The following is a 24,522-nucleotide window of genomic DNA, read 5'->3' as shown; positions in this document are numbered from 1 at the left end:
CCCTCCCCTGCGCGAACTCCGCGCTAACTCAAGCGCCTGTTTACGCAGCCTGTTTGCGGGGCTCCGGTCGCCTGGCTCCCTGCGGGGCTGGGCCAAGTAGGGGCCTGGGCGGGGGCTTGACCCGGCCCAGCACCAGGCAGCGGCCTCCTCCCAGCAAGCGAGGAGTTAACCCCTTCCCACCACGAGCCCGCTCACCTCCGGCTGTGCTGGGGGTCAGCAGGGGGCTCGGCGGCTGCTGAGGGGGTGTCTGGGGGGCTTCGGGGGAGTGGGGGCGTACTTTGTTACACAAATCAGACATACTTTGTGATTTTCTGAAGAAAACTAAAAAAGGTTCATGGGATAAGAAGTGCTAATAGAGTTTGCCCCAGGACAACATACACGAGTGCGTGAACATTTGCACTTTATCTTGGGAGAAAAGTGTTTCTTGTAGGACAAATGCAACATTTGTTTGTAGCCTCTGTGACTATTAGCCAGGTACTTCTCTTTCCTGTGGTTCAGTTTCTCTCTTTGATATTTATCATCGTTGTGCTGCTATGAAATTTTTTGTGATGGTACAAAGCCCAACCAAACAAATTTCCATGACTGTCACGTCATAAATGTCCAAAATTGTACCTATGAAAAGTTTAGCTCGGGGCAGGAGAGCATGGGCAGGACCTCTTACTGCTTCCGGGTCCTGATCCTGTGTGCTCTGGGGAATTTAGGATTCCCCATTTGCAGTTGTCCCACAGAATCGGGACTCTGAACCCCTGGGAGTGGCAAAGGCTCAACCCTGCGAGACAGTGGGCAACATCCATGTCACACAATGAAGCAGATCAACTGTGACAGGACACATCCCAGCACAGATGAATCTACTCCAAGAACAACATCTGTTTATAACCTCAGTGACAATTCTTACTTTTGTCAAATAATTTGAGATGCCTGGCTGAAACACCCAACAGCAAAAACTGGTATTCTACACTCCCTGTTCAACTGAATGAGGTGTATTTCATAGTGAAGGAATACATCCTTGAACTTAATTCGCTTGTTTCTATAGGAAAAATCTGAAGTCAAATCATCACTACTCCATCTTAGCAATATGTCATGACATAAGGAGATACTTTGTGCAACTACCAGCTAAGGGTTAGTTTCTAATTTTCCGACTAGCCCTGAGATGCTCTATAAACCATTAAGTTGTGTTCAGATGCAGTTTCTCTTTAAATCACTTGTTGCAGTCACTGAACAGAAAAACAGAAAAGCAAATATTTCAATTACCATCCAGGCACTAGCGGCTTTCCCTCTGTTCCTTATATGCAGATTATTCCATAACTGACCTCTGCAAGGCTTCTGGTACACTCATCAGAAACAGCTGGTACTGGTCACTTTTCAGTGTCAGAATACTGGGCAAGTCTAATACCAGGTCTGATCATTTATGGCAGTTCTTATACTCTCATGCTGCTCAGGCTGGTACAGGTCTATTTTTCATGTAGTCATCTCTAGCTGTGGAGCAGTCTTCTAAGAGCTGTCATAGCTGCAGGATCCCCTGAGACTTCAAAAAGGAAATTGAAAATGTTCTCATTTGCAAATGCTTACAGTTAGTGAAGCCCGGGGCTGATTTGTTAAAGGAGAATTTAATACAGTTTCATGAGCAGAGCTATCAAACACTTTGCATTAAAAGACACTTTTTTCTATTCCTGTGTTTTATCAAGAAGAGATTGCCTAAAAAGTGCCTGAAAAGATCAAGAAGAAATTGTCTTGTATCAACCCAATAGAGTATTTGATTTACTCCCTATCAATTTACTTGGTAGAGTTAGCATGGGAACTGTCCTTGATATTGTGGGTATGTGCCTTTGATATTGGAGTCCATGTACCCATATATTGACACCATTTTTCCATGCCATCAAATCCAAAGCACAAAAGTTACAGAAACATTTACAATGAAGCCTTATGACTAAAGCACTGGACTGGAAATGGAGAGACCTGGTTCTTTCCCTGGCTCTTACTTACCTTTAGTCTGTGGGTAAGTCACTCTTCCTGTTTCTCCTTCCATAAACCAGGGATCACAATCCTGGCCTAACTTTGTAAAACAGTGCTTTGAGATCCACAAATTAACCAGTTAGAAAAGCTGTTCTTACTAACAGTACTACCCAATAGTGCTGTGCAAAATTCCAGCGGCCATTTCATTTTGATGCTGTTTCAACTTGTTTTGAGCTTGGAACAGAGAAATTGAAACAAAAAGGGCTTGGAAACAGCCTCAGAATGAAACGAGGGCAGTCAAAGTGTTTCAGAAGTTTCAGACTGTTTCGAGTTTTGAAGCTGATGTTGGGTTTGCCTGTAGGGAAACAGAAAGTAAGGGGGGGGAAGGACTGCTCTCATTATTGACTGTGTAGCTGGCCAGTGACTGTGATCCTTCCCTAAGGTCCCTTCCAATCTCAGTGCTTGGGGGAGGGATAGAAACCCAGCATTGTTTGAGTTGGCCTACTTTCTGCCTTGGAGTCTGACAGTTACTGAGCTATCTTCCAGCAGCTCAGAAGTGTTAGACGACAAAGGCTACTACTAGCATTGATTTGATTTCCTACTTGCTAGCTTACCAAGTATGATTCCACAATATCTTTTGCCTTCTTCTAGACCCTTTTATTTTATTATTATATTCATTGATTTATTCTTTTCAATTTCATAATTATATTGGGTATTATGCTATAGAATTTATATAGGAAGGTAGATACATGTATTTTTATTTCTATACATTTATATCTTGCAGCATATTACATTGTAGAATTTATATAGGAATGCAGATACATTTATGTATTTGTATAAAAACAAGACACTATGAAACACGCCATGAAGCGTGCTAGAAAGGCAGTTGGCAAGCCTTCGGGGGGGGCAGAAGAGGGGATAGAGGAAGAGGTGTAAATCCCACCCCCCAAACTGTGGCGCAGCCTCTTTCCTACAACTACCAGGGATGAGGCTTCCAGAAGCAGGAAGGAGAGGGGGGCAGTGCCAGTACCACTGCCTGTGCCTGAGTCTGCATTCCCTCCAGGAACACCTGCCATAATCCTCCTAGCCCCACCACCACTATGACAACAAACAGCAGCAACAGCACTAGCGTGACTTTCTCCTTCACCCCCATTTCACTTCCCATGCTGAGCCTTCCAGTGCCAGAGGAGGAGCTGGATCTGGGTCTGGATCCCAGTGTCATAGCAAGGGAAATTCTGGGGAAGGAGGGGGAAATTAGTTGAGTTTATGTTCCACACCCCTCAAGTTTCCCTTAGAGCCAGGTCTCCTTCCCCAGAAGGCACTTCAGAGGAGGCTGAGGTAGAGGTTGCAGAGGCAAGCAGCTCATCTGAGTCCACTCCTCCTGCTGCTGTGCCCCTGCCCGTTGAGGAGGGGGAAATTGCAGCATCCACACCTGCACCCCAGAAGTGAGCAGGTAGTGTGGTCTGGGATCATTTTGAGCTGGCAGATGATCCCACATATGTGTTTTGTTCCTTTGCCCCAGCTGGTTTTGGCTCGGCAGTGCAGGCAGTTAGCATGAGCACCACGGGGATGTCAATGCATCTCTGCAGGCCCTTGCTCCTCCTTAGCCTGGTACCAGTGTGAGCGTGCCCAAAGGGAAGTCCCCCGCTTGCTCCAAACCCCCTGTCTCCACAAAGCAGAGGCAGACCACCCTGGAACAGTGGGGGAAAGGCTGACAGAAAGGGGGGCGCATTGCAAGGGCGAGTGAGATCATTGGGGAGATGCTTGCTGTCAACGACCAGCCTTTCTCCTTAGTTGAGTGGCCAGGGTTCAGGTGGCTCATGGCGATTGTGGCCTCATCTTACCAAGTGCCCTCCCTGTATGAGACATGCAGGGAGTACTTGAGGGAGGAGCTGTGCAAGGCAGGTCCATAGGTAGCCTTACGCTTCACCTCCAACATCTGGAGCAGCTGGGGTGGAGATCATGCCTACCTCTCCACCTCAGGGCACTGGTGCGACCAGTCAGGCCATCAGTGGGTTCTCCTTCAAGCTGAGGTGATGGATGAGTCCCACATGGCAACAGAGATCAGGGGGACTATGAACCACTTGGTGCCTATGAACTGCACTTCATCAGCCTCCTAGGTACAGAAACTCATGGACTCAATATAGACAGTGGAGTTCTGACACACTACAACCTGCTGGACATCTGACTCCCCAGGTACCTCTCCACTTTTATGTGAGCTGCTACATCTCCTTTCCCCCGCAACCCCAGCCTGTCCCTCACCCCCTGATGCCTCCATTTCCTTTTTCACTGTCTGGCTTTCTTGCCTGCATTACATGCCAGGCCACCCTCTGTCTTCTTTGCTATTCCTTCAATCCAGAAACAGCACACACACACACCAACTGCAGGTTCTTCCTTAGCCTTACAAAGGGTTTTTCAACCCAAGAGCTTGCTAAGGTGTATATCTGTAACTATTCAATTGGTCTGTTAAAAGATACCAGTTTAGATTCACCTAAAGGAAAGGACCTTGTCTGCCAGTGCTATATCCTTAGACCAGCACCCCTAGCACCTGACCAGAAGGATGTAGGGCCCTGGGCACACCTAAGCCCCAGGGCTGGGCCTGGCAGAGAGACATCCCTGGCAGCTGCTGGAGCAGAAGCTCCTTCAGGAGAGAAAAGAAAGGCTTTGTCATAGTTTGGCTGCCTAAGATGGTGCTGGTGCTACTGCTCACTAATTTTTTATTTTACCTGTTGTCATTTAAAGTGGTGGACCAAGCTGAGGCTGTAGGGGAGGAGGAGACCCCATTGGGGCACACTACCGTGTCATGTAGAGGCCGCAGCACCAATAAGGGTACACCTTAACGCGTGCATGTGCGCGTGCGCACACACACACACACACACACACACAGTGTCACCCATGTCACGAGTTTTGCTTGTCAGCAGCCTGAGGTGCAGTTTCCCAGAAACCCCTGCACCTACCTCCTCGAAACTTGGCACGCTTCATGGCCTCAGAAGGGCCTACCATCCCTGCAAGTTTCATCTGAATCAGGCAAGAAATGACATAGGCTATAATGGGGAAGCATGAAACTGCCTATAGCTATTGGCAAAATATTGAAACAGCATCGAAACAGCAAAAGAGTTTTGATGAAACAAAACAGAGCAGTGGTTTTGAAATGAAACAAAACTCAAAATGGAATACTGTCTTGTTGAAATGGAAGTTGAAATGAAACAATGCTGTTTCGCACAGCGCTACTACCCAAACAAAGACTATAGAATGCGATCCAGCCCAAACCTGAAGTATGGTATCATGGAGGATGCATTGCTTCATCTATGGGTATAGATCTTTTTTGTGTTTGAATTTGGAGTTCTCAGCCACGTCAATACATTGTGTGTTTTGGGCCAGTACTAGGTAAGTTCCTTTGATGCAGATGTCTGATGCGTGGATGTCAGAAGGCTGAGGATCAGAAGACACATTTTTCATTATGGTTTTCTTATTTACCTGTGACACTGGACAGGGCATGTTGCAGTTCCTTGCCTCAGTTTCTTCAAAATACAATCAAAATAAAAATATTTTTCTCTGTAAAGCACTTTGAAATCTATGGCACAAAGAGGCGGTGTCTTGTTTTTATTATCATTAATCCAGAATGGAAATGGGAGTGAGAGTTGAACTTAAGATGCTCTCATGTGCACAGCCTCTGTGCTATAGAGGTACTGAAAGACAGTCAGTTTCCCAGTCTTTTGGCCTGTTCTCCAGGTTGCATGTGGAAATGTGTCTGGACAAGATTTGAGTGAAATGAAAGTGAAAGCAGGGCTAAGGAGGCCAAAGAGGCACAAACAGATGCAAATGCTTTAGATAAAAGTGCCAAAAAACCCTGCTGAAGCGCCCAATCTATAGACGCTGGTTGAACTAATGCACTGCCTCTTCTAGTAAAGCATGTTCCCCCCCTCCATTGCTCAGCAGCCAGCATGAATACGAAATGATTAGCTAACATGCATCAATGTAAATAGCCATTAATTTGGGAAAAAAAAAAAAATCAGCCTCTAAGCTTGCCTATCTTCTATGTAGCCATAACAGTCTTCACCACTGGAAAAAGATGGAACATGGTGGCTATGTGGCTAAAGAACAGGATTAGCAGTCAGAGATGTGAACTGAATTAGAGGCTATACCCACTATTGTGTTCTGTGGCTTTGGACTAGACTGTATTGAGTTGTGCCTTGGCTTCCCCATCTGTGAAACAAAGATATTGACCCTCCTGCCCTGGAGATTCTGAGGCTTCATTCATTCCATATTTTCAAAGTGCTCTGAGATCCTTGGATGAAAGGCAACCATAGAAAAGCAAAGCATTATTTCCATTTTTAAACATGGGAGAAACAGGTTGGATAAAATGTCCTGTGATTTTATTTGTAGAAGACCTGGAGTGGTCTCTATAACTCATGGGCAATCTCTTTCCTTCTTCTTTCAGGTACTATGCCATCTGTTGCCAGCCTCTGGTTTACAGGAATAAGATGACGCCAATACGCATTGCTGTAATGCTTGGAGGGTGCTGGGTAATCCCGACATTTATTTCTTTTCTCCCCATAATGCAAGGCTGGAATAGCATTGGCATAATAGACTTGGTGAGTAGTAAGTGGAATTCCAGTTGCTTGATGGGAAAAGTATTCTGTGATTGCATCCAGGATGTGCAGTTTGTTTTTCCTTGCATCCCTTTCTGGTATGGGGGAAAAAAGCAAGCGTTTTAGTGGCAAACACAAGGTCATCTCTTTAGAGGAGCTGCTGAATGTCTGGAGGTGGGGCTTCTGTTTTAAAGGCCAGTAGGCATTCTGTCCAAGGAAGAAGAGCAGACTTTGGGTCAAAACTAGGAAAAAGAGAAATCTGTATTTCAAGATCTGTAGACTGAACCTGCAAGGTGCTGACTCCCACTTAACCACTAATTACACTGGGAGTCTAGTTGCATGTACTCTGTACAGGGAGCATATTGCACAGACCACGTTGTCTATAGATCAGATCGTTGCGCGAGTCCTTTAACTCATCAGGACTGCACATCTGCTTATAAATTGAAGGCCCTTCACTGTTCTGTTGTGTCCCTCTGATTGTTAGGGGAAATAAGCTTCCTATGAACTGATCTTGCACACATAGAATTTAACTTTTTCCTTGTGGTGGGGAAGGGCTCATGTACCATGATTATGACTAACTCCTGACAGTAGCCGTATCTACACGAGACACTGACTGCACAGTAGCATTGTGTGGCATCAACCAGGATGCAACACTACTATGCAGACACTAGTGCAGCAGCCTCACAGAAAAGCCATTCATCAGCACTACTGCACAATAACTCCGATTACTGCACAGTCATTTAGTATGTGTTTATACAAGTACTAAGTGACTGCATAGTAATAATTGCGCAGTCAGTGTTTTGTGAAGATGCATCAGAGAAAGTCACAGAAAGAGAAAGTCTGATGTTAATCTGCAAATGAAGACATCTCACTGGCCAACATTTTCTAATGCACTTAGTGATTTTGAGTGTCTGAATTGTGACGCTAAAAAGGCGGTTGATTTTCAGAAGGCAAATATTTAGTACTTAAAAGTGTCTCTAGTTGAACACTCAAATGTTGGACTTTACAACATCCCTACTCTCTTTTGAAGATCTTGGCCGTAGGATCTAAACTGACACATGGTACAGTTAGAATTTGATTGTTGAGTCTTGCTCCTTTAAGAGCAACATATATGGAGATCTAAGACGTGAACTGGAAACCCTGGGTGGCCTGAGGGCATACACATGAGGCCAGGCAGGGCAGCTGCTTCTTTTCCTTTTTGCCAAACACCAAAGCACTCCAAGTTTCAATGTAGCCCTTATTAAGTTAGGGCAAAATCTCCCTTGGATTCTGGGCTATTTAAATTATACAGTCAGTTTTTATACCATTCCCTGTAACTTTATTTTCAGAATCTCTTTTGCAGAGCATGGAGGTAAATCCCTGCCTGTCCTACCAGTATGTAGATGATAGAATTAACAGCATTAAGAAAAATGATGCAGTGTAAAAATGCCCTATTTAGAGAGAACCTGGGGTAGCGTCCTACAAGCCAAGTCTCGAAACAAATAAAGTTTCAAACCCTCAGAGGTGATATTAATATTTTAGGGCTCTCGTTTGGCACCAGGTGCAATCTGTCTGGTATTTGGAGCAGGCGATAAAGGGATCATTACCAACAGATGGGCATCTTTAGATGATACATTTTGTAAGAAACGGGGCCACTTTAGGTTATGCATTTTTAAAGAAATAATTTTTCCATCCATTGATTTTTTTGCATTGACTTTTCTGCCTGAATTGTTTTTAGAAAAAGCTTAATGTTATTTCTGTGTATTGACTCTTTAAATGCCAGAGCAAAGCGCTTGCTGTAATTGTGTCCCTGTGTAACTGTCTTACTTGACAATGCATAGTACATGAAAGAAATAGGGTTATAGTCATGCTGGGGCTCAGGCATGACAGTGTGGAAAACACCTCATGTCTACCCATTTTGAAAACATTCAAACTGTGTCTTCATTTTTAAATCAATGTGACAGTGGCCACTGCTTTTAATAAAATGACAAGCTTCTTCTCACCCAGTCTTGTTAAAATCAGTGCAAGAAAGAAAATGAAAGGAAATGATGCTTATCTCACAGGTGTGTAATGGCAGGAATGTTAGTATTGGTTGAACTGATGCCTCATTCATGTAGCAAAATGAATCTATCAGAGGATTTCCTAAACTCACAGACTTTAGTTTCTTTCATTTTCTACCACCCACTCTCAGTTTCTTCTTTACCAGTGAGTATTCATGGTCTGGGGCCAGGGTCTGGATACAGCCCATGGAATCCTACAGCCCCTACAAATATATCCCCATGGAAGTTCAACACAAGAACATTACAGAAGCTCAAGGCAGATTTATGGCATATTAGACAGGAACTCTTTATGGGTTACAATTCTGTAGTCAAAAGATGAGGCTGGCTGAAATCTGTTCTGTTTAATGCAGATCATGAACTTCATTCAGATTCTTCTCTCTATTTTCCAAGATGGGCTTGGTTAGGAAAAGTCTGGAAAGTCTTATTGCTGGTAGATGTTGGATGAAGAGCAGAAAGCAAATATTACTCTTCTTTTGCTTTTGTCTGAGGTTGTGGGGGGTTGGTTAAGATTCTTTGATCTCTAATTCGGGGAGATCATGAATATTTAATAGCCAGGTTGAGGAGGTCTCTGGCAAGTTTGGAGCAGTGGCACTCTCTACAGAGTAATAGCCCATCAAGAGCTGCAGTGCAGCACATTACATGGTGATGAACACTCAGGGAGGATATGATATAATGGCAGATGGAAAAGACAGGCACAATAGATAGGAGAAATGAGGGAGAAAAAAAAAGAAGATAGAGAAGCAAAAGCCAGTTGAGGAGGCAGAAAAGCAACCAAGTTGTCAAATTTGTGTCATCAGAGAAACTGTGATAAACATTTTCTTGTTTTTTGTTCTTGTTGTTTTTTCTCCCCTCCCCATCCCACTCTTTTAGATACAACAAAGGCAGTTCAACAAGGCTTCCAACTCAACCTACTGCGTATTCATGGTCAACAAGCCATATGCCATTACCTGCTCAGTGGTGGCCTTCTACATTCCCTTCCTCCTGATGGTGCTGGCCTACTATCGGATCTACATCACAGCCAGGGAGCATGCCCGCCAGATCCGGATCCTCCAGCGTGCAGGAGCTCCCACAGATGGGAGGCAGCACCATCCTGACCAGCACAGTACCCACCGTATGAAGACTGAGACCAAAGCTGCCAAAACCCTGTGCATCATCATGGGGTGCTTCTGCCTATGCTGGGCTCCCTTCTTTATTACAAACATAGTGGACCCTTTCATAAACTACACTGTGCCCGAGCAGCTGTGGACAGCTTTCCTGTGGTTGGGCTACATCAATTCAGGGTTGAACCCTTTCCTGTACGCCTTCTTGAACAAATCTTTCAGACGTGCCTTCCTCATCATTCTGTGCTGTGGTGATGAACGATACCGAAGGCCTTCCATCTTGGGACCAGCTGTCCCCTGTTCTACCACCACTATAAATGGATCAACACATGTGCTAAGGTGAGTGTTTTTTAGACATAGTAGAATATCTTGAGTTGCTTTCAGCAGTTGTTTTGCTGTTGTCAGTGACTTTATCACAAGGACCAATGTCTTTTTCCAGAGGGTACCTAAATGGTTACATTTCCAAAGGAGGTGCAATTATAACACCAGAACAAACTTGGAGTAGTGCCTGATCAATACCAGTTAATGCAGGCCTACGCATAGGTTGCACTATTACAATAGGCCCCACACATTCATAGATGTTGTTAAATGTTAGCCTGCAGATCCTGTGAGCCCGGTGCAGATAAGGGGTCACAGCTCTGTTGAGAGTCATGATTTGGGAGCAGGATAAGGCGAGTTAGTAGAAAGCATGAACACTGTGGTTCTCTACCAGGAGAATGAATACTGTATGAAAAGTGCCTCCCTGACCTACTATCAACAGGCTGGGGAAGTAAGCAAGGAGTGGTTTGGGGAAGGTCAAGGTGAGCAACATTTATTCTCCAGTGTATAGTGGCAGCATATTATGATTTGTTTATGGGAAGATAGGACTGGACCCCTTTCATAAACATGGTTATGGATACATCTGTTCCATGTAACTACACCATCCCAAGTGGTCAGAATTACACCTTTGTGAAAGGCAACCCTTCTAGTTAGCAAGAGTCTTCATTATTATTCTATATTATGCCTCATTCTCTTTGTAAAATCCCAGCCATTATTTTCTTTTTTGAATCAATGGAAGGAGTCTGATTCTTACTGGCATGCCATAGTAATCATTTACCCTGTGTTTTTCTGTGAATTTCATTAGCAGCTAATGACCTCCAGCTAAGGTATTTTACGAATGTACTTGCAAAAGGACATCTGTCTTTTATTGTTGTCAAGTGTTAGCCTGCAAATCCTGTGAGCCTGCTGCAGATAAGGGGTCACAGCTCTGTTGAGAGTCATGATTTGGGAGCAGGATAAGGTGAGTTAGTAGAAAGAATGGACATTATGGTTCTCTACCAGAAGAATGACTGCTGTATGAAAAGTGCCTCCCTGACTTGCTATCAACAGGCCGGGGGGGTAAGCAAGGAGTGGTTTGGGGAAGGTCAAGGTGAGCACCTTTTATTTTCCAGTGTGTAGTGGCAGCATATTATGATTTGTTTATGGGAAGATAGGACTGGACACTCATAGCTGTGCATAATGAGTGATGCCTAGATAACTGTACTAGTGTCTAGAAATGTATCCCTGCTATGAAGTTCAGTTTGGAAGCTGAACTCCCAGAAACTGAGTTTGATATGTTGATTTGTCTGTTTTTGTGATGAACATCAAGCCATCTGGAAATAGGCCCATGGAAGTTTAACAGGTGGAAGACAGGTAAGGCCTCAGCAGAATATCTCCTCTCAGATGCTCTGAAAGGCCCTTTAAAAGTTTCTGAGCCACAAACAAGGCTTATTTATTTAAAATTCTCTGCTGATTAAAACTGAGTGCTGACGGCTAAGCTCCTCATGCCAGTGATTCATCACCAAGCCTTGGCACTGTGCCACATCCGAGTCTGTATCTGAGCTGGTATTTACATCATAGCAGTGCTCTCAGGGATGAGCCAAACACTTTTCTCCTGAGGAAGGATTTACAGATCAGCCGTGCTGTCCCTGGCACTGCTCACTTTGAAAGAGCTCTCCAGCGCATGACAAGCAAGCCAATAACTCTTCCCAAGGAACTGCTGGATGAGGTATATGCGTCACCGCAAGGAAGCAGGGAGGGAAAAGACTGTGGACTTGCAGCAGCTTTATATGACGATTCACTCATTTGTTCGGCTCAGGATGTTTATGAGACCAGTTGCTGTGGGGACCAGTCAGTGGCTCCACCGTTTTGAAAGTCCAGGCATGTGAGGACAGTTGAGTGGTCTGAAAAGGGAGGGAGACCCGTATTTGTCTAGGTCAGTGGGTCTGGGGGTCAATTCTACATTGTCAGACAGACAAGCCAGAGGGTTTATAGTGAACTTCCTTTCTCTCTTAAATGGGTTGTTTGGAGGGGTGGGAAGAGAGGGAACATGTCCTAGAGAGAGTGAGCAATGAAGGAAGCCCTGGAGGGATGAGTTGCCTGTGGTTTCTTACCTCCATCACTAGGCATCCCAGTTAGCCATCACAAAGGCATCCTTCTATTAAACTCTCCTTGGATATAGCTGGAAACTGCAGCCAGAGAGAATGCAGTAACTCATTCCCTGCCAAGCTAGAATTGGCCACAGTAGGAGAAAGTTATTGGACTATAGTAAAGGGGATTCTATATGATGGTGACATCCCAGCAAGGGTTTTCTATTTGTAACTTTCCATACCTGAATCCTACTTTTCCCAAGGTTTTTCCCTTGCAAGTCCTTTGTGTGAATGAGTGGTGACATAAGAACCAATTGCACTTTTTCCTGTGTTTCTATGACTTTAATCTTAGAGTGGACAGAGCAGTTAAAAATGCAAAAATAATTCCATATAGAGCAGAGAAATGGGTTAGGACTCCTTAGGTATTTTCCACTTTTTACTCCTCTGACTCTACAACAATTTGTTCTGACAAACTCTTGGGTAAGATAGATCACGTCTCTTTAGTGGGCTGAACTCAATGAAACTCGGCTTGGAGTTACTTCCCATTGGAGTAACGTCTCCCAGTGCCTCCCAAATCCTGCTTAGCATAGCAAAACCTAGAAGTCTGCTTCACATTGCAACCTCCCAGCTCTTCTCCACTGGAGCCCAGGGTGATCAAATGATGATGCTAAAGAACGCATGCTCTGCACAGCAGCCCTTCAGAGAGCAATTATTTTCTTGGTTTCTTCAGCTTCCTAAACTGATGAGAAATTGTTAGCTGTTCCCTGTGGGCGTTATACATTCATATGAATAAATGTTTGGGGTTAACATAAAACTGCTTAATTATAATCTGTGGGCATCTAGTCTTGCTAGAAAACTTTTTTTCTAAGTTAAATTGCATCAAAACTTTTCTTTTACAGACAAAGCATGTTGCGACCTACATGGAGAGAGGATAAAGTCAGTCAGGTAGATTTCTGTAAGCTATAGGCTAAGTATCTCCCTTCACCAGACTAGGTTTTTTACCCAAGCAGGTGGGTGCTGACACCCTCCAACAGAGTTTTCCAGTGTGTGGGGACAGTTTTAAAGTTATGTCCTTGGCTTCATAGAAATTGCAATGAAGAAATTGTTCAGCTCTGGTGCTCTGCACATTTTTCTCTTTAATTGAACAGCACTCCATTTTTTGGCTTGTGATGACCTCTACAACTCCCTGAACAAAGGGCAAGTTGCAGCTGCTCTCTGCATTGCCCCAGGGTCAGTGATGACAGAAGTATTGCACTGAATCTGTGCTTTCTACAGAAAAAAAAAAGAACTTGAAAGCTTCATCCTGGCAGGATAACTTATTTAGGGATGCAGGAATAAGTACTAGCTTATGTGAGGATAGATGCCTTACCTGTGTCAGATGCCCTACTCATAAGTAGCTCTAACTTCACTGGGTGACCTTGTTACTTCAATTGAAACCATTTTCTTATCCCTGAATACTGTAGCTATCAGGTATTTCTGAGGCAGAGTAGAGGTTCTAGATAGGATGGGCATGTTCATCTTGGTGTAAGATGGGTTGTAAATACTGTTCTGGGATGCATCTGACTTAAAACATTGAAAAAAGTGTTCTTTTTTATGCTATTTGCCTCAAAGGCTAGGGATAGACTTTCAAAAAGCCTGAGTCTGAATTGGTTCAGTCTTTGCAGGTTAGCCTAACCTGGCTAGGCTGAACTGGTTTGTAACTGCAAAGACATCCCCTCTGGACTGAAGAAACGCAGGCACATGCCTGCAGTGGCTCAGGCTAGAAGCCAGCAGGGAGTTACACAGGGAGTAATACAGCATTTAACACACTATCAAGAAAACAAAAGCCTCACTTTTTAGGAAGAGCTTGAACTAAACAACTTTTTCCAAGGAAGGAAAAGAGGGACATTACCAGCTGACCTGTTGATTAGCTCCAAAAAATCCTAAGTAGACACTGTCCAGTCTGCCTTTGTCTTGTCTGCCTTACACACACCTCTCAGCATTAGCTAGCAGACCACATGCTGGTTACAGTCTGTGCTGTGGGAGAAGGGAGGAGGGGAATCCCTGCTTAAGCAGTGAGCAGTGGGAGGAAAGAGGGGCATGAGGAAGCCAGGAAGATCCTGTACCTGCAGTCTTTGTCAGAGCTCCAGCTAGGGAGCAGAGGGGTGGGGCCAGCCCTGCTCTGCAAAGCATCTTGGATGCTGGGGGACTGGTTTAAGTTAAACCAGGAAGGGGTCTGGGATAGACATTGCATAAACTGGTTTGAGCCAAATCAGCTAAGTCTGATACTATGTTCAACCAGGTTTATCTCAAACCTGCTTCAGCCATTTTCAAACTGGTTTATGTGCACTGAATGTCTGTTCTGTTACAGATTTAAACCAATTTCTGATCACTTAAACCAGTTTGTGTGTAATGTCTGTCCCTAGCCAAAAAGTTCAGACTATGCCAGTTAGAGATTTTTCACCTTTATGTTAGGAGTGGAAAAAAAGGAGGAAGGATCAGGTAAGACACACTACATTGACATAGGAGACAGACTCCTTCACCAAATCCAAACCAATGAAAGAAGAGACTTATATTGGGCTCCTACAGACATGCAGGGAGCTGGCTTTGGTGCACTGGAAATCCAACACGTTGGAGCAGACTTGATTAATTGAGTCTGCTAGAGCACAGAAGAAATAAGCACGCTGTAGCAGACTCTGGCTTCATGTGTATCGGTGTCTCCATGCTGAAAAATGGTGGTGAGGTGCTCTGAACTAAAGTTCGTTTAACGAGCTTTCGCTCAAAGCGCCCTGCCGCCATTTTTCAGTGCAGGGGGGACGCTGACACACATGATGCTAGGGCACTTTTACTTAGCATGGCTCACTAAATAAAGTGCCTTTCTGCCCCTCCCCCCTGCCGGAGCATGTGTAAAATTCCCATTGTTGTTTTATTTTTTTTAGTACTTATGAAAAACAGTGGGCCTGGGAGATGGCAGATTATGCCACTCTATCAATGTGTTTTAAACATGAGTCAGTAATAGGGGGTGAAAGCAAAGATCAGTTTCCATAAGACCCATTTGGTTCTTGAATCCTGCCAAAGTGTCAAAGGTGTGTCTCCACTGGAACCTGAAATGAGACCACCAAGCTTGCTGCAAACATATCATGAAGCTGTAAGATGGAAACCACTTTCAGTCACAATTCATGCTTTATGTGCAATAGAAAAAAAAGTCAAATATTTTAACTTTAAAAACAAATTTTGGTTTGATCATATTTGCAACCCTTTGGGGTTTGCTTTTTTCAAAAATCTGAGCACCTACATGTTACTAGAACAAATAATCCTCTGCAGTGCATTTATAATGTTGAATGCTTGAGTCTTCACCTTTGAAGTGTACATCAACTACAAAAAATTCAAGCAAGGTTGGTGAACTGAATTTTAAATCTGCAGTGATATCTACAATGTGAAGTTCATGCATATTAGTTCTAATATGTCTGACACCTGGTCACATGTCTTTTGCATGTGTTTTGTTGCTCAGATTGCAACATGGATTAAACAGTTCCAGTAAACTGCAGATTTGAATACCATTTACTGAACATATTAGGAAATAGTTTTGAGTAATGAACTGGAACAAGGATTTACAACCTGCAAAAGGTGAAAAATAAAGCTGCTGACAGACATGGAGAAAAAAACCCCAAGAAAACCCATGCTTTACCAGAAGAGGCAGCACATCAGTGTACTGGGCTCTGCAGCATCTGTATAGATTGTGTGCTTCAGTGGGGCTTTTTGGTGCTTTTATGTAAAGCTGATTCAACCAGCTATTAGATAAAAGTGCCAGAAAAGCCTTACTGATGTGCCCAGTCTATAGAGACATTGGGCAAGCCAGGTCAGACTAATGTGGTACCTCTTCTGGGCATGCACTGGGCTTGGCATGGGGGCCTAGTAAACACCAAGTTTAAAATAAAGCACAGGTTGGTTTTTTTTAATGTCTTTAAGCAACTTAGGTGCATTAATTAGTCATGACAGGCATGAATTCCTGGATAACTGTAGCAAACTACTAAATGTGTATGAGTCACGAAGCTGATGGTAAATTGGCATAAGCACCTGGGAAATGCTGTCTTCCCCTTGGAATTCATTGCCTGAAGTGTGCCTCATTCCTGTTAAACACAGATCATGAAAACTGTGCCTTTACCACTTCTCTTCTAAAACTTCTCTTGCAAAATCTGGAGAGTGCTCCCTTCGTGTCACTGGGGTTGCTGCATGGAATGAGCACTGGCATTTTGACAGTGTAGAGAATAGGGCTGGAAGGAAGATGCAACTGAGCAGTGGTCAGAGCTTACCCAAGGCTTGGAAGGATTTCGCACAGTCACTCGTGCATGCTTTATTGTGAAACCTGCTGCTGTATTAGGAAAGACTAAAACAGTGGGCATAATACACTGTAGTTAAAGAGCCATATGTGTCTGTAATCCCTAAACTGTGCAAGGTGACTGAATTCATTCTTAGATATGAAGTTTCTTTTTTGAAAATAATGACCTTTAATGCCTTCTTCCTGAGTCAGAGCAGGGTTTTTTTATGATTACAGTGATTTTAGGTTTCTTTGTATTGGCGCTGCCTCCCGTATGCAGCTGAAAGCACTGTGATCATCAGCTCATAGTTATGTGCTAGGAGTTTGTTTTCCCTCTTCTAACAGCCAGTTACATCTCCTGATCACCTCCCTTCAATTTTCCAGTGCCAGTGTTCCTATCTAGCCACTGGTTAAAGTCTTTACTTTGAGTTACAAACACTAGGGCTCTTATCAACAGGTCATATTGGGACATTAGCATGTCCTTGATCACTCCAAATATGTTTGATGCATTCCTGTTTGGGAAAGGTTTTGAAAACCACATGCTCAGTGCTTAAGGTAAGTTGCCATTTGTCAAAGGGTCAAATCTGTACATTTCCATTCTACTTCCAGTTTTGTCCTGGTTTCTCCCCACCTCTCAGACACCTGGGCATCTTGCTTCCTCCATTATTCTTCCAGAAGCAAGTTAAAACTGTTGTGGAAAGAGAAAGGAAACCAGTTAGTCAATTCACATGGAGGAGCAAAAGTCCCAAAGCAGCAGAAGAGGAAATCAGTTCAGCATGCGCGGAGGGCATCCTGCTTTGCACTTCATGTGTTTTCTGTCCTTGTGCATACACATGCACGTGCTGTTTTGCACACTTGTGGCAGCACCTGTGGCATCCCTCTGACATGGTCCACGTGGCACCATCCAATGGCAGTGCTTCTTCTCAAGACTCTCCCTTGAGAACAATATGTTTATTCAAAAGCTGATGAACTGAGTTCTGCTCATTTTTTCCAAGCCATTTTAACTGGGTGGGTAATCACCATAGCAATAAAGGCTGCATTAGCAAGGAGTCCCTACAGGGATTTGTTCTCAATGACATGTTCCCTCCCTACCTTCAACTCTTCCAGCCTATTCCACAGGATATGATCAAGCACAGTTTATGCATTTAAGTCTCAGGCTAGGATTTTCCAATGGGGCTGCAAAGACCTGAAAAACACAAGTACTTGCATGAGCACAGTATATAACTGAACTCATTTCCATGCCCAGATTCTAGGGTCTGCCTGATTTGTGTCTAAGTTTGAAAACGTGTTCTTCTGCCTACAGAGAAAGACAACCAGATACCAGCATTTTCTGACTGGTATGAGACCCTGGCAGACATTACATTTATGATGTTGTTTACATGTAGACACATTCTCATATAACATAGGATATCTTTGTGGTTGGTTTGTATGGCACCTTAAATCATATGATGTGGCAAATATTACATTTCAGACTAATAATCATCTGATTTTTTAGAATAAATATTTTTGGCATAAAAAAATCCTCAGATATTTTAATGTCTGCTGGGGACCTCATTGACTAAGTGACCTCCAGGGGACAATCTAAGTTTTTTGAAATGCACGCGCCTGAGGAAAGTGGGGAGCAGTGTATTTGAACCTGTCTTGGGGAGATTTTGTGGGATGTAGACAGCTTAAATCAGGAAATTGTGAGATTAGTTACAAAATGTGTCATCCCTACAGCTTCTGATATAGCCTTTTTCAAAGGCTGTGGTTGTGACCAGAAATCCCTTGCTCTGCTGCTGCAGCTTCTCTTTAATCTTTTCTCTTATCCTGTCCTAGGCATTAAATAGATCCATAGAATGCAGAGCTTCCTGAGTTGGAGTAAAATGCATTCGTTACAATTTACACTGCCAGTTCGAAAGCCCCAGAGCGAGTTCTCACCTTTACAGAACAGGATAAACAGAGTGTTGGAGAGCCTAGGCTTTCCCCATCCCTGCACAGCTGGGGATTTGCACCCAGAATGCAAAGGGCTGTCTCATGACAGCCCTTCAAATGTAGCCTATTTTCCACTCACTTGCTTCTGCTCTAGCTTTCCCTGTGGTAGAACTGTCCCTTGGAAGATGACATCTGAAAAAGTGTTCACAGCATGGGCTTTTTGTCAGGGAAGGTGCATTAGCTTCATCTATGAGATAAGAGGCAAGAATTGCTATGCAGGTTATCTCACTCTCTCACTCATAAAATAAATGTAGCCTGTAGCAGCAAGACAGCATTTTAATAGAAAGAATAAATGGCCACTCTGAACTAAGGAGTGGAAAGTCCATAAGCCACAAGCCAGTTTTAGTCTATACCTGTTGACATTCCACGAATACCAGTGGAACAGCAGCAGAGAGGAACTTGGTCCTAAATCATTTGCTGCTATACTATTGCTTCCTCCATCTATGTATAGACATGCACACAACTGATTAAGCACTAGGTAAACCAGAAGAATTTTTTTTCTCTAAAAGGACAATGTTGTGTACAGTTTTTCTGACCAACCAAGTGTTACATTCCCAATGTCATATTTTTTATGTTGAAAATATGACGTGTGGACATTTCAAGGAGGATGTGAAATTTATCTTGAGGCTGGAATAGTTACCACCAGGGCTGAAGGGAGGATTTATTTTTAATATAGGAATTAACTGTTTCAGTACACATTGTAGCTTGCTTGGGCAAACTTGTTAAATGCTCTGATCTTCTGTTGGCTCCGAGATAAAAGCTCACAGAGTGGATTCAAACTTAAGGATTCCTGCTTGTTGGTACACACCTGCTGATTCTAGGCCAATAATCTGAGCCCTGGGTCTATTTGAATTTCAGAGTTACTGTTTAATAATTAGACTGCTTAGGTTTGGGGAAGATTTATACTATGCCCCATAAATTGAAACGGTGGGGCATAGAATAAAACCCTGAGGACTAAACTGTTTTACTTTTTCTATCACGTTACAACAAGGGGCCTGATGCTTTTTTTATTTTTATTTTTTTGGAGCTGGAGCCTGCCTGTGGCCGGGGGGGTGAGCTGTCGGCAGATTGAGGGACCCTTGAGCTGTGGGGGGCTCTGGTCCTTCCCTCTGCAGTGGTGGTGCTCCCAGGGGCCACCCAGGTGGGTTGCTAGTGGGCTTCCCAAGCTTTTGGTGCCTGATCCATTGCCCATCCAGGTCCCTGCTGAAGGCAGAAAAAATGGCATGGAGCCTGACCCTTTTTTTTTTTTTTTTTGACAGAGCCTGCCTGTCTTTCCTGCAGTCAGAAGGTGAGTTGCCAGTGTGCTAAGTGGCTTCTGAGCTGTGGAGGCCCCAGTCCTTCCCTCCACAGCAATGTCACCCCCTGGGGCTGCCCAGGTAGGCTGCTAGAAGGCTGTGTGGTGCCTCAGCTCAGGGTTGGGAAAGAGTTGGATTGAGCCGGGTGCTACCTCTGAGCTGGGGCAGCACCTGGCTTGCTAGCAGCCCACCTGGGTGGCCCTGGGGGGCCTGCCACTGTGGAGTGAAGTACCAGGGCCCCCCACAGCTTATGGGCTGCTCGGCCCACTGGCAGCTTGAGAGGCGGGCAGGCTCCACCAAAAAAATAAAAATAAAAGATCAGGTCCCTTGTAGCTTCTGCCTTCAGCAGGCACAGCGATGGGCCCAATCCTTTTTTTCTGCAACGCCTGCCTGCCTCTCCTGCAGCTGGGGAGGGGAGGGGAGAGAGGGGGTGAGCTACAGCTGCATTGTTGTAATTTGCAACATTGCAAACAACTACATCCAGAAGTTTAGTTTGCAGTAATTCAAAGTCATTAAAACCCCCCAAAGTCTTGCATGTGTACACTGTGATGCCATTAAGTCACACAGACTGAGATTTTTGTCACATGTACATGTTAATGGTGTCACATGTACAAGCGCTCCATTGGTTTCTAAACTGAACTCCTCTTAGCTTCCAGGATTCTGGGAGGAGCAGTGGCTGATGTGGAGCATTATTCCTAGAGTATCAGATACTCTCTTGTGAATCAAAACCTGATGGCACAGTTTAGCAGCCCCGAGTTTGCTCTTTTGTGTCCCTAGGGCCAGCTCCTGGCAAAGAAACTGAGAATGATAACCAGTCCTTAAGTAATCTTCTCCTGCCCACTGAGCCCACTGAGGACTCTATTATTAAAGAATTAAAAGAGAGTAATACAGTTAATACTGATCTTCATGAGTATATAAAAAATAGAGGCTAAGATTTGAAACTAACTTGATGGTTTTTTGATGAGATTATGAGTATGGTTGATTAATGCATATATTGTTGCATTGTACTCAGACTGTAAGGCAATTGTCTCAGTACTTCATGACATTTTGATTCAGAAACTAGAATGACATACATCAGCATATTACACATTAAATGGATTAAAAACTGTCTGTTAGCAAAATGTAACTGAACAGGAAATCAGCAGCATCATTCCCTGGGTGTGTTTCTAGTTGGGTACAGCAAGAATCAGTTTCTTCCACCGTTCCTGTTCACCTGCCTAAGTGATGTGGGAAAAAGCAGAAAATCATTGCTTATACAGCTCGCAAAAAACAAAAGATTGGGGGTCATATTCAGGACACTGGGGAAGTTGGGCTCAAGCAAATGTTTCAATATCTCCAGATGTAATGTGAAATTCCTAGGAATAAAGAATGTAGATCTTACTTATAGGATATGGAACCCTGTTCTTGGGAGGCAGCAAGTCTGAAAAAGTTTTGGGGAAGATGATGTATGCAAATGAGGTGCTTCGACGTATAAAGATGAGGATGTATAAATCTGAGGGTATTGAGTAAGAGTAGGGTGATTGTGTTACTTCTGTGTTTGGTACAGATGCAACTGCTGCTGGCACACTGCATTCAGTTCTGGTGTCCACACTTCAAGAAGAATGTTAAAAAATGGGAGAGGCTTGAGTAGATTGCCATGAGAAGGATGAAAGGATTGGAAAACATGCTATATAGTGAAAGAGTCAAAGAGTTTGACTTATTTAGCTTATCCAAGAGAAGATTAAGTCTCTTAGCACATACATGAATAAGAAAAATAAAGGGGCTCTTTAGGCCAAGAGGGAAAGCTAAAACATGATCTATTGGGTAGCAGGTGAAGCTAGGTAAAGTCAGATTAGAAATAAGGTGCAAGTCTACACAGCAAAGGTAACCAATATGCCAACAGTTGGGTCAGGTTTTCTATCACTGGAAACTTTGAATCAAGATTGGATGTTTCTCTAAAAGATGTGCTCTTATTCAAAACACAGGGATTGAAATTGAAACATTAAGACCTCCAGCTTGTTTTATGTAGCTCAAACTAGGTAATCATAATGATCCTGTCAGGCCTTAAAATTTATGACTCTAAATAAACCAGAATACCAGATTGTACTTAATCCTATACTTCTGCAGAAAGGAAGTGATTCAGATGCACCATTCTTTGTGACTGCAGTTTTGTTTTTTATTAGAGAAACAGGAACCCAACCACAAATTCAAGGAATAAGAGAATGCTGTTGAATATGGTCAGATAGGTTTTTTTGAGGTTGCATTTGGTATTCACACTCAATATTTCCTGCTCACAATGCATTTCTTTAGTGTTTCACTATTATTTCAAGGGTTAAGGACCATGCTCTCATAAGTACAGGATTTTAGACCCCATTTATCTCTGGCAAAAAAGGGTCTTCAGTGGAGGACCACTTATCATTAATATTATTATTTCTGTTTTGACAACAACAAGAAGCACCACCCATAAACAAGATCCTCATAGGTATGGTGATATACAAACACAGATCAAAAATATGGCTTCTGCTTCAAAAGAGCTCATAATCTAAGTATAAAACAAGAGATTAACAGATGTGTACAGACTGACAGATAGAGAACAGAAGGAAACACTGAGATTATATTGGTCAGCAAAGAACGTCAGTGGCCTAAACTAGGGGTGCTTAATCTGTGGCCCGTGAGTGAGATCTGGCCCCTGATACTGGGTCATCGAGCCCATGGGGTCTGAATACTTGGCAGTGGGGAAGCAGTATTACCACTTCCCTGCTCTCAAATTTCTGGACCCATGGGGTGCCCCACTGGTGTGATAGCATGGCCCTGTGCGCGGGATTGGGCACACAGGATGGCACAGAGTCTGATCCTGGCACATGGAGGTGGGGCCATGATCCCAGCAGGCAGAGGCAGTGCAGGGCCGCGGAGCCTGATCATAGCACACAGAGTTGATTCAGTATGCAGAGCCATGAAGAGGCAGTGTGGGCACTGGTCTGGCCCATGGATTGGCCCCATGCCACTCATCTAGCCCACAGTGCCAGAAGATTGAGCATCACTTGCCTAAACAACTGTCAAATTTTTGTAGGTGTCTAAAGAAATACCTATGTCAGTGGTTAACTCTACCCCATAACTGCAGTCGAAACAGAGTAAAAAAGTTTTAAAAGGCTAAGGTGTCTACACACCTACAAATAATAGAAGAAATAACACAAAATATACTGGCTAATGGTTTATACTCAGTGTCCATTAACATCCAACAAAAAGATTCCCATTGATTTGAAAAGGATTTGTATAAGCTTTAAATTTATTTATTTTTCTACAGCTGTTCTTGCCAAATTCTTTCTTTTTTGGAAAGGAGCATCTGAAGGTATTGACAATAAGTGCAGATTTATAATACTATTACTGGGTTGGACAATACATTCAGAAATGCATGTGCTGGTGAAGGCAGTCTTCTAATGGGGAAGGGAAAGTAAGAAGCTGAATTAGACTAGATAATTTTAAATGTTTTTTTCCTATTTCTGATTTTGTTACCCTTAAATCAAGAGAATCAATTTACTTTAAAGGTAGCTTTCATCAACTCTGAAAAAGTGTTTTGGGAAAGCATAGGGGTTAGACTTGAAAGAAAAGATCATTTTTCACTTTCTTCAGTGAGATCTCTTACCATTCTTTTAAGATGGTGAGCCAATATTTGCAATCAAAACACACTCAGCGAGCTCAGGAGCACTTGCCGTCTCACTGCATTTTTACATTTTGGCCGCATTTTTACATTTTGGCCTCAGAACCTGCTTTGCCCTACGGGGTTTTTGTTATAACCCTCACACATGTTGAGACTGGCAGGTTTGTAAACATACTTATGAAGGATCAAAGGTGGGATGTGGAAAGCTATAAAGATCAGTGAGGGTAATTAACCACCTGAACACTTGTCAGGGAGGCATAGCTGATTTATTATCATTTACAGACAGGAATTTCTGGGTCAAGTTCTACAGTCTTTTGTTTGGGGCAGCAGCCTAGATGGTCATTCAGTCTGAACTCACAGAGGAGCTGGACACTAGGAGTGTTCTGTATATCAAAGGCTGTTTGAACTAAAAAGAGAGACAACACCTCTGGCCTTTCCCACTTGCTGAGCTGGCTGGAAAAGCCGCAGTTTTATTCAGTTGGTCCTAACTTCTACAAAGACATACCCAGAACATCCTGCAAGGCTCTGTATCATGAGAGGGTGCTGAGGCAGAAGATGTGCTCCTCAGAGGCTGAAACCAGCCCCGAGAAAGACATTTGCAATGGTCAGAACGTGCCTACAGCAGAGAGAAACAGACAGGGAGTGAAAAGGCTTAGGAGACATGAAAGTCCTGTTTAGAAGTAGTGGTACAGCGTGCTCGTTGTGGGGCTCTTTTTATCTTCCTTTAGGGTTCCTGCTTCTTTTTGCCTCCCTCCCATCCACTGACCCCCCCACATCCATTCCTTTAACAATGGTTCTCATTACTGAACCCCGTCTGACGGAGCCTTCCAAGCTTTCATTTGGCTGCTTCCCTTTTAGTGTTTGGATGAGAGCGCTGAAATAAAAGGCCAAAGCCACTGTAATATAGATAGGCTAATTGCTTTATATAATGAGGTACGGGGGGGAAGGCTCTACTTCTAGGAAAGAAACAATTGCCGGTAAGACAATCATATAGACATGCACTAATCAAGGGCCAGATATTTGGGTATAAACTGGCATCTGTGTAGCTACACTGACTGCAGTGGGGCTATGCTGATTTATACCTGCTAAGATTTGGGCCCATGCTCTTTAATAAGTGGCTTTTCAGAGCGACATTGGGGTTGCTGGTGTGATAGGTATCTTTGCGCTATAGTCTCATTATTTATAAGCTCTGATCCAGTCTGCCTTTATGCTGGATCATTAGTTCAAATCATCACCACCCTCATTTAA

At 43.5% G+C, this 24,522-nt stretch overlaps 1 protein-coding gene across 1 annotated transcript in view; it reads left to right on the top strand.

Annotated features, from left to right (window-relative positions):
• The window catches only part of HTR4 (5-hydroxytryptamine receptor 4), a 241,272-nt gene that overhangs the window by 136,316 nt on the left and 80,434 nt on the right, over nt 1-24,522 (top strand). Inside the window, exons 5-6 of the mRNA XM_019534907.1 lie at nt 6,395-6,548; nt 9,455-10,023. Of these exons, the coding sequence (XP_019390452.1) occupies nt 6,395-6,548; nt 9,455-10,023 (723 nt within the window). The remainder of the gene's footprint in view (nt 1-6,394; nt 6,549-9,454; nt 10,024-24,522) is intronic.

This window comes from Crocodylus porosus, unplaced genomic scaffold (genome assembly GCF_001723895.1).
Source record: "Crocodylus porosus isolate Cpor-Errol unplaced genomic scaffold, CroPor_comp1, whole genome shotgun sequence".
NCBI classification, from domain to species: Eukaryota; Metazoa; Chordata; order Crocodylia; family Crocodylidae; genus Crocodylus; species Crocodylus porosus.
Note: the sequence above shows the minus strand (reverse complement) of the source record. Positions and strands in the feature narration are given on the sequence as shown.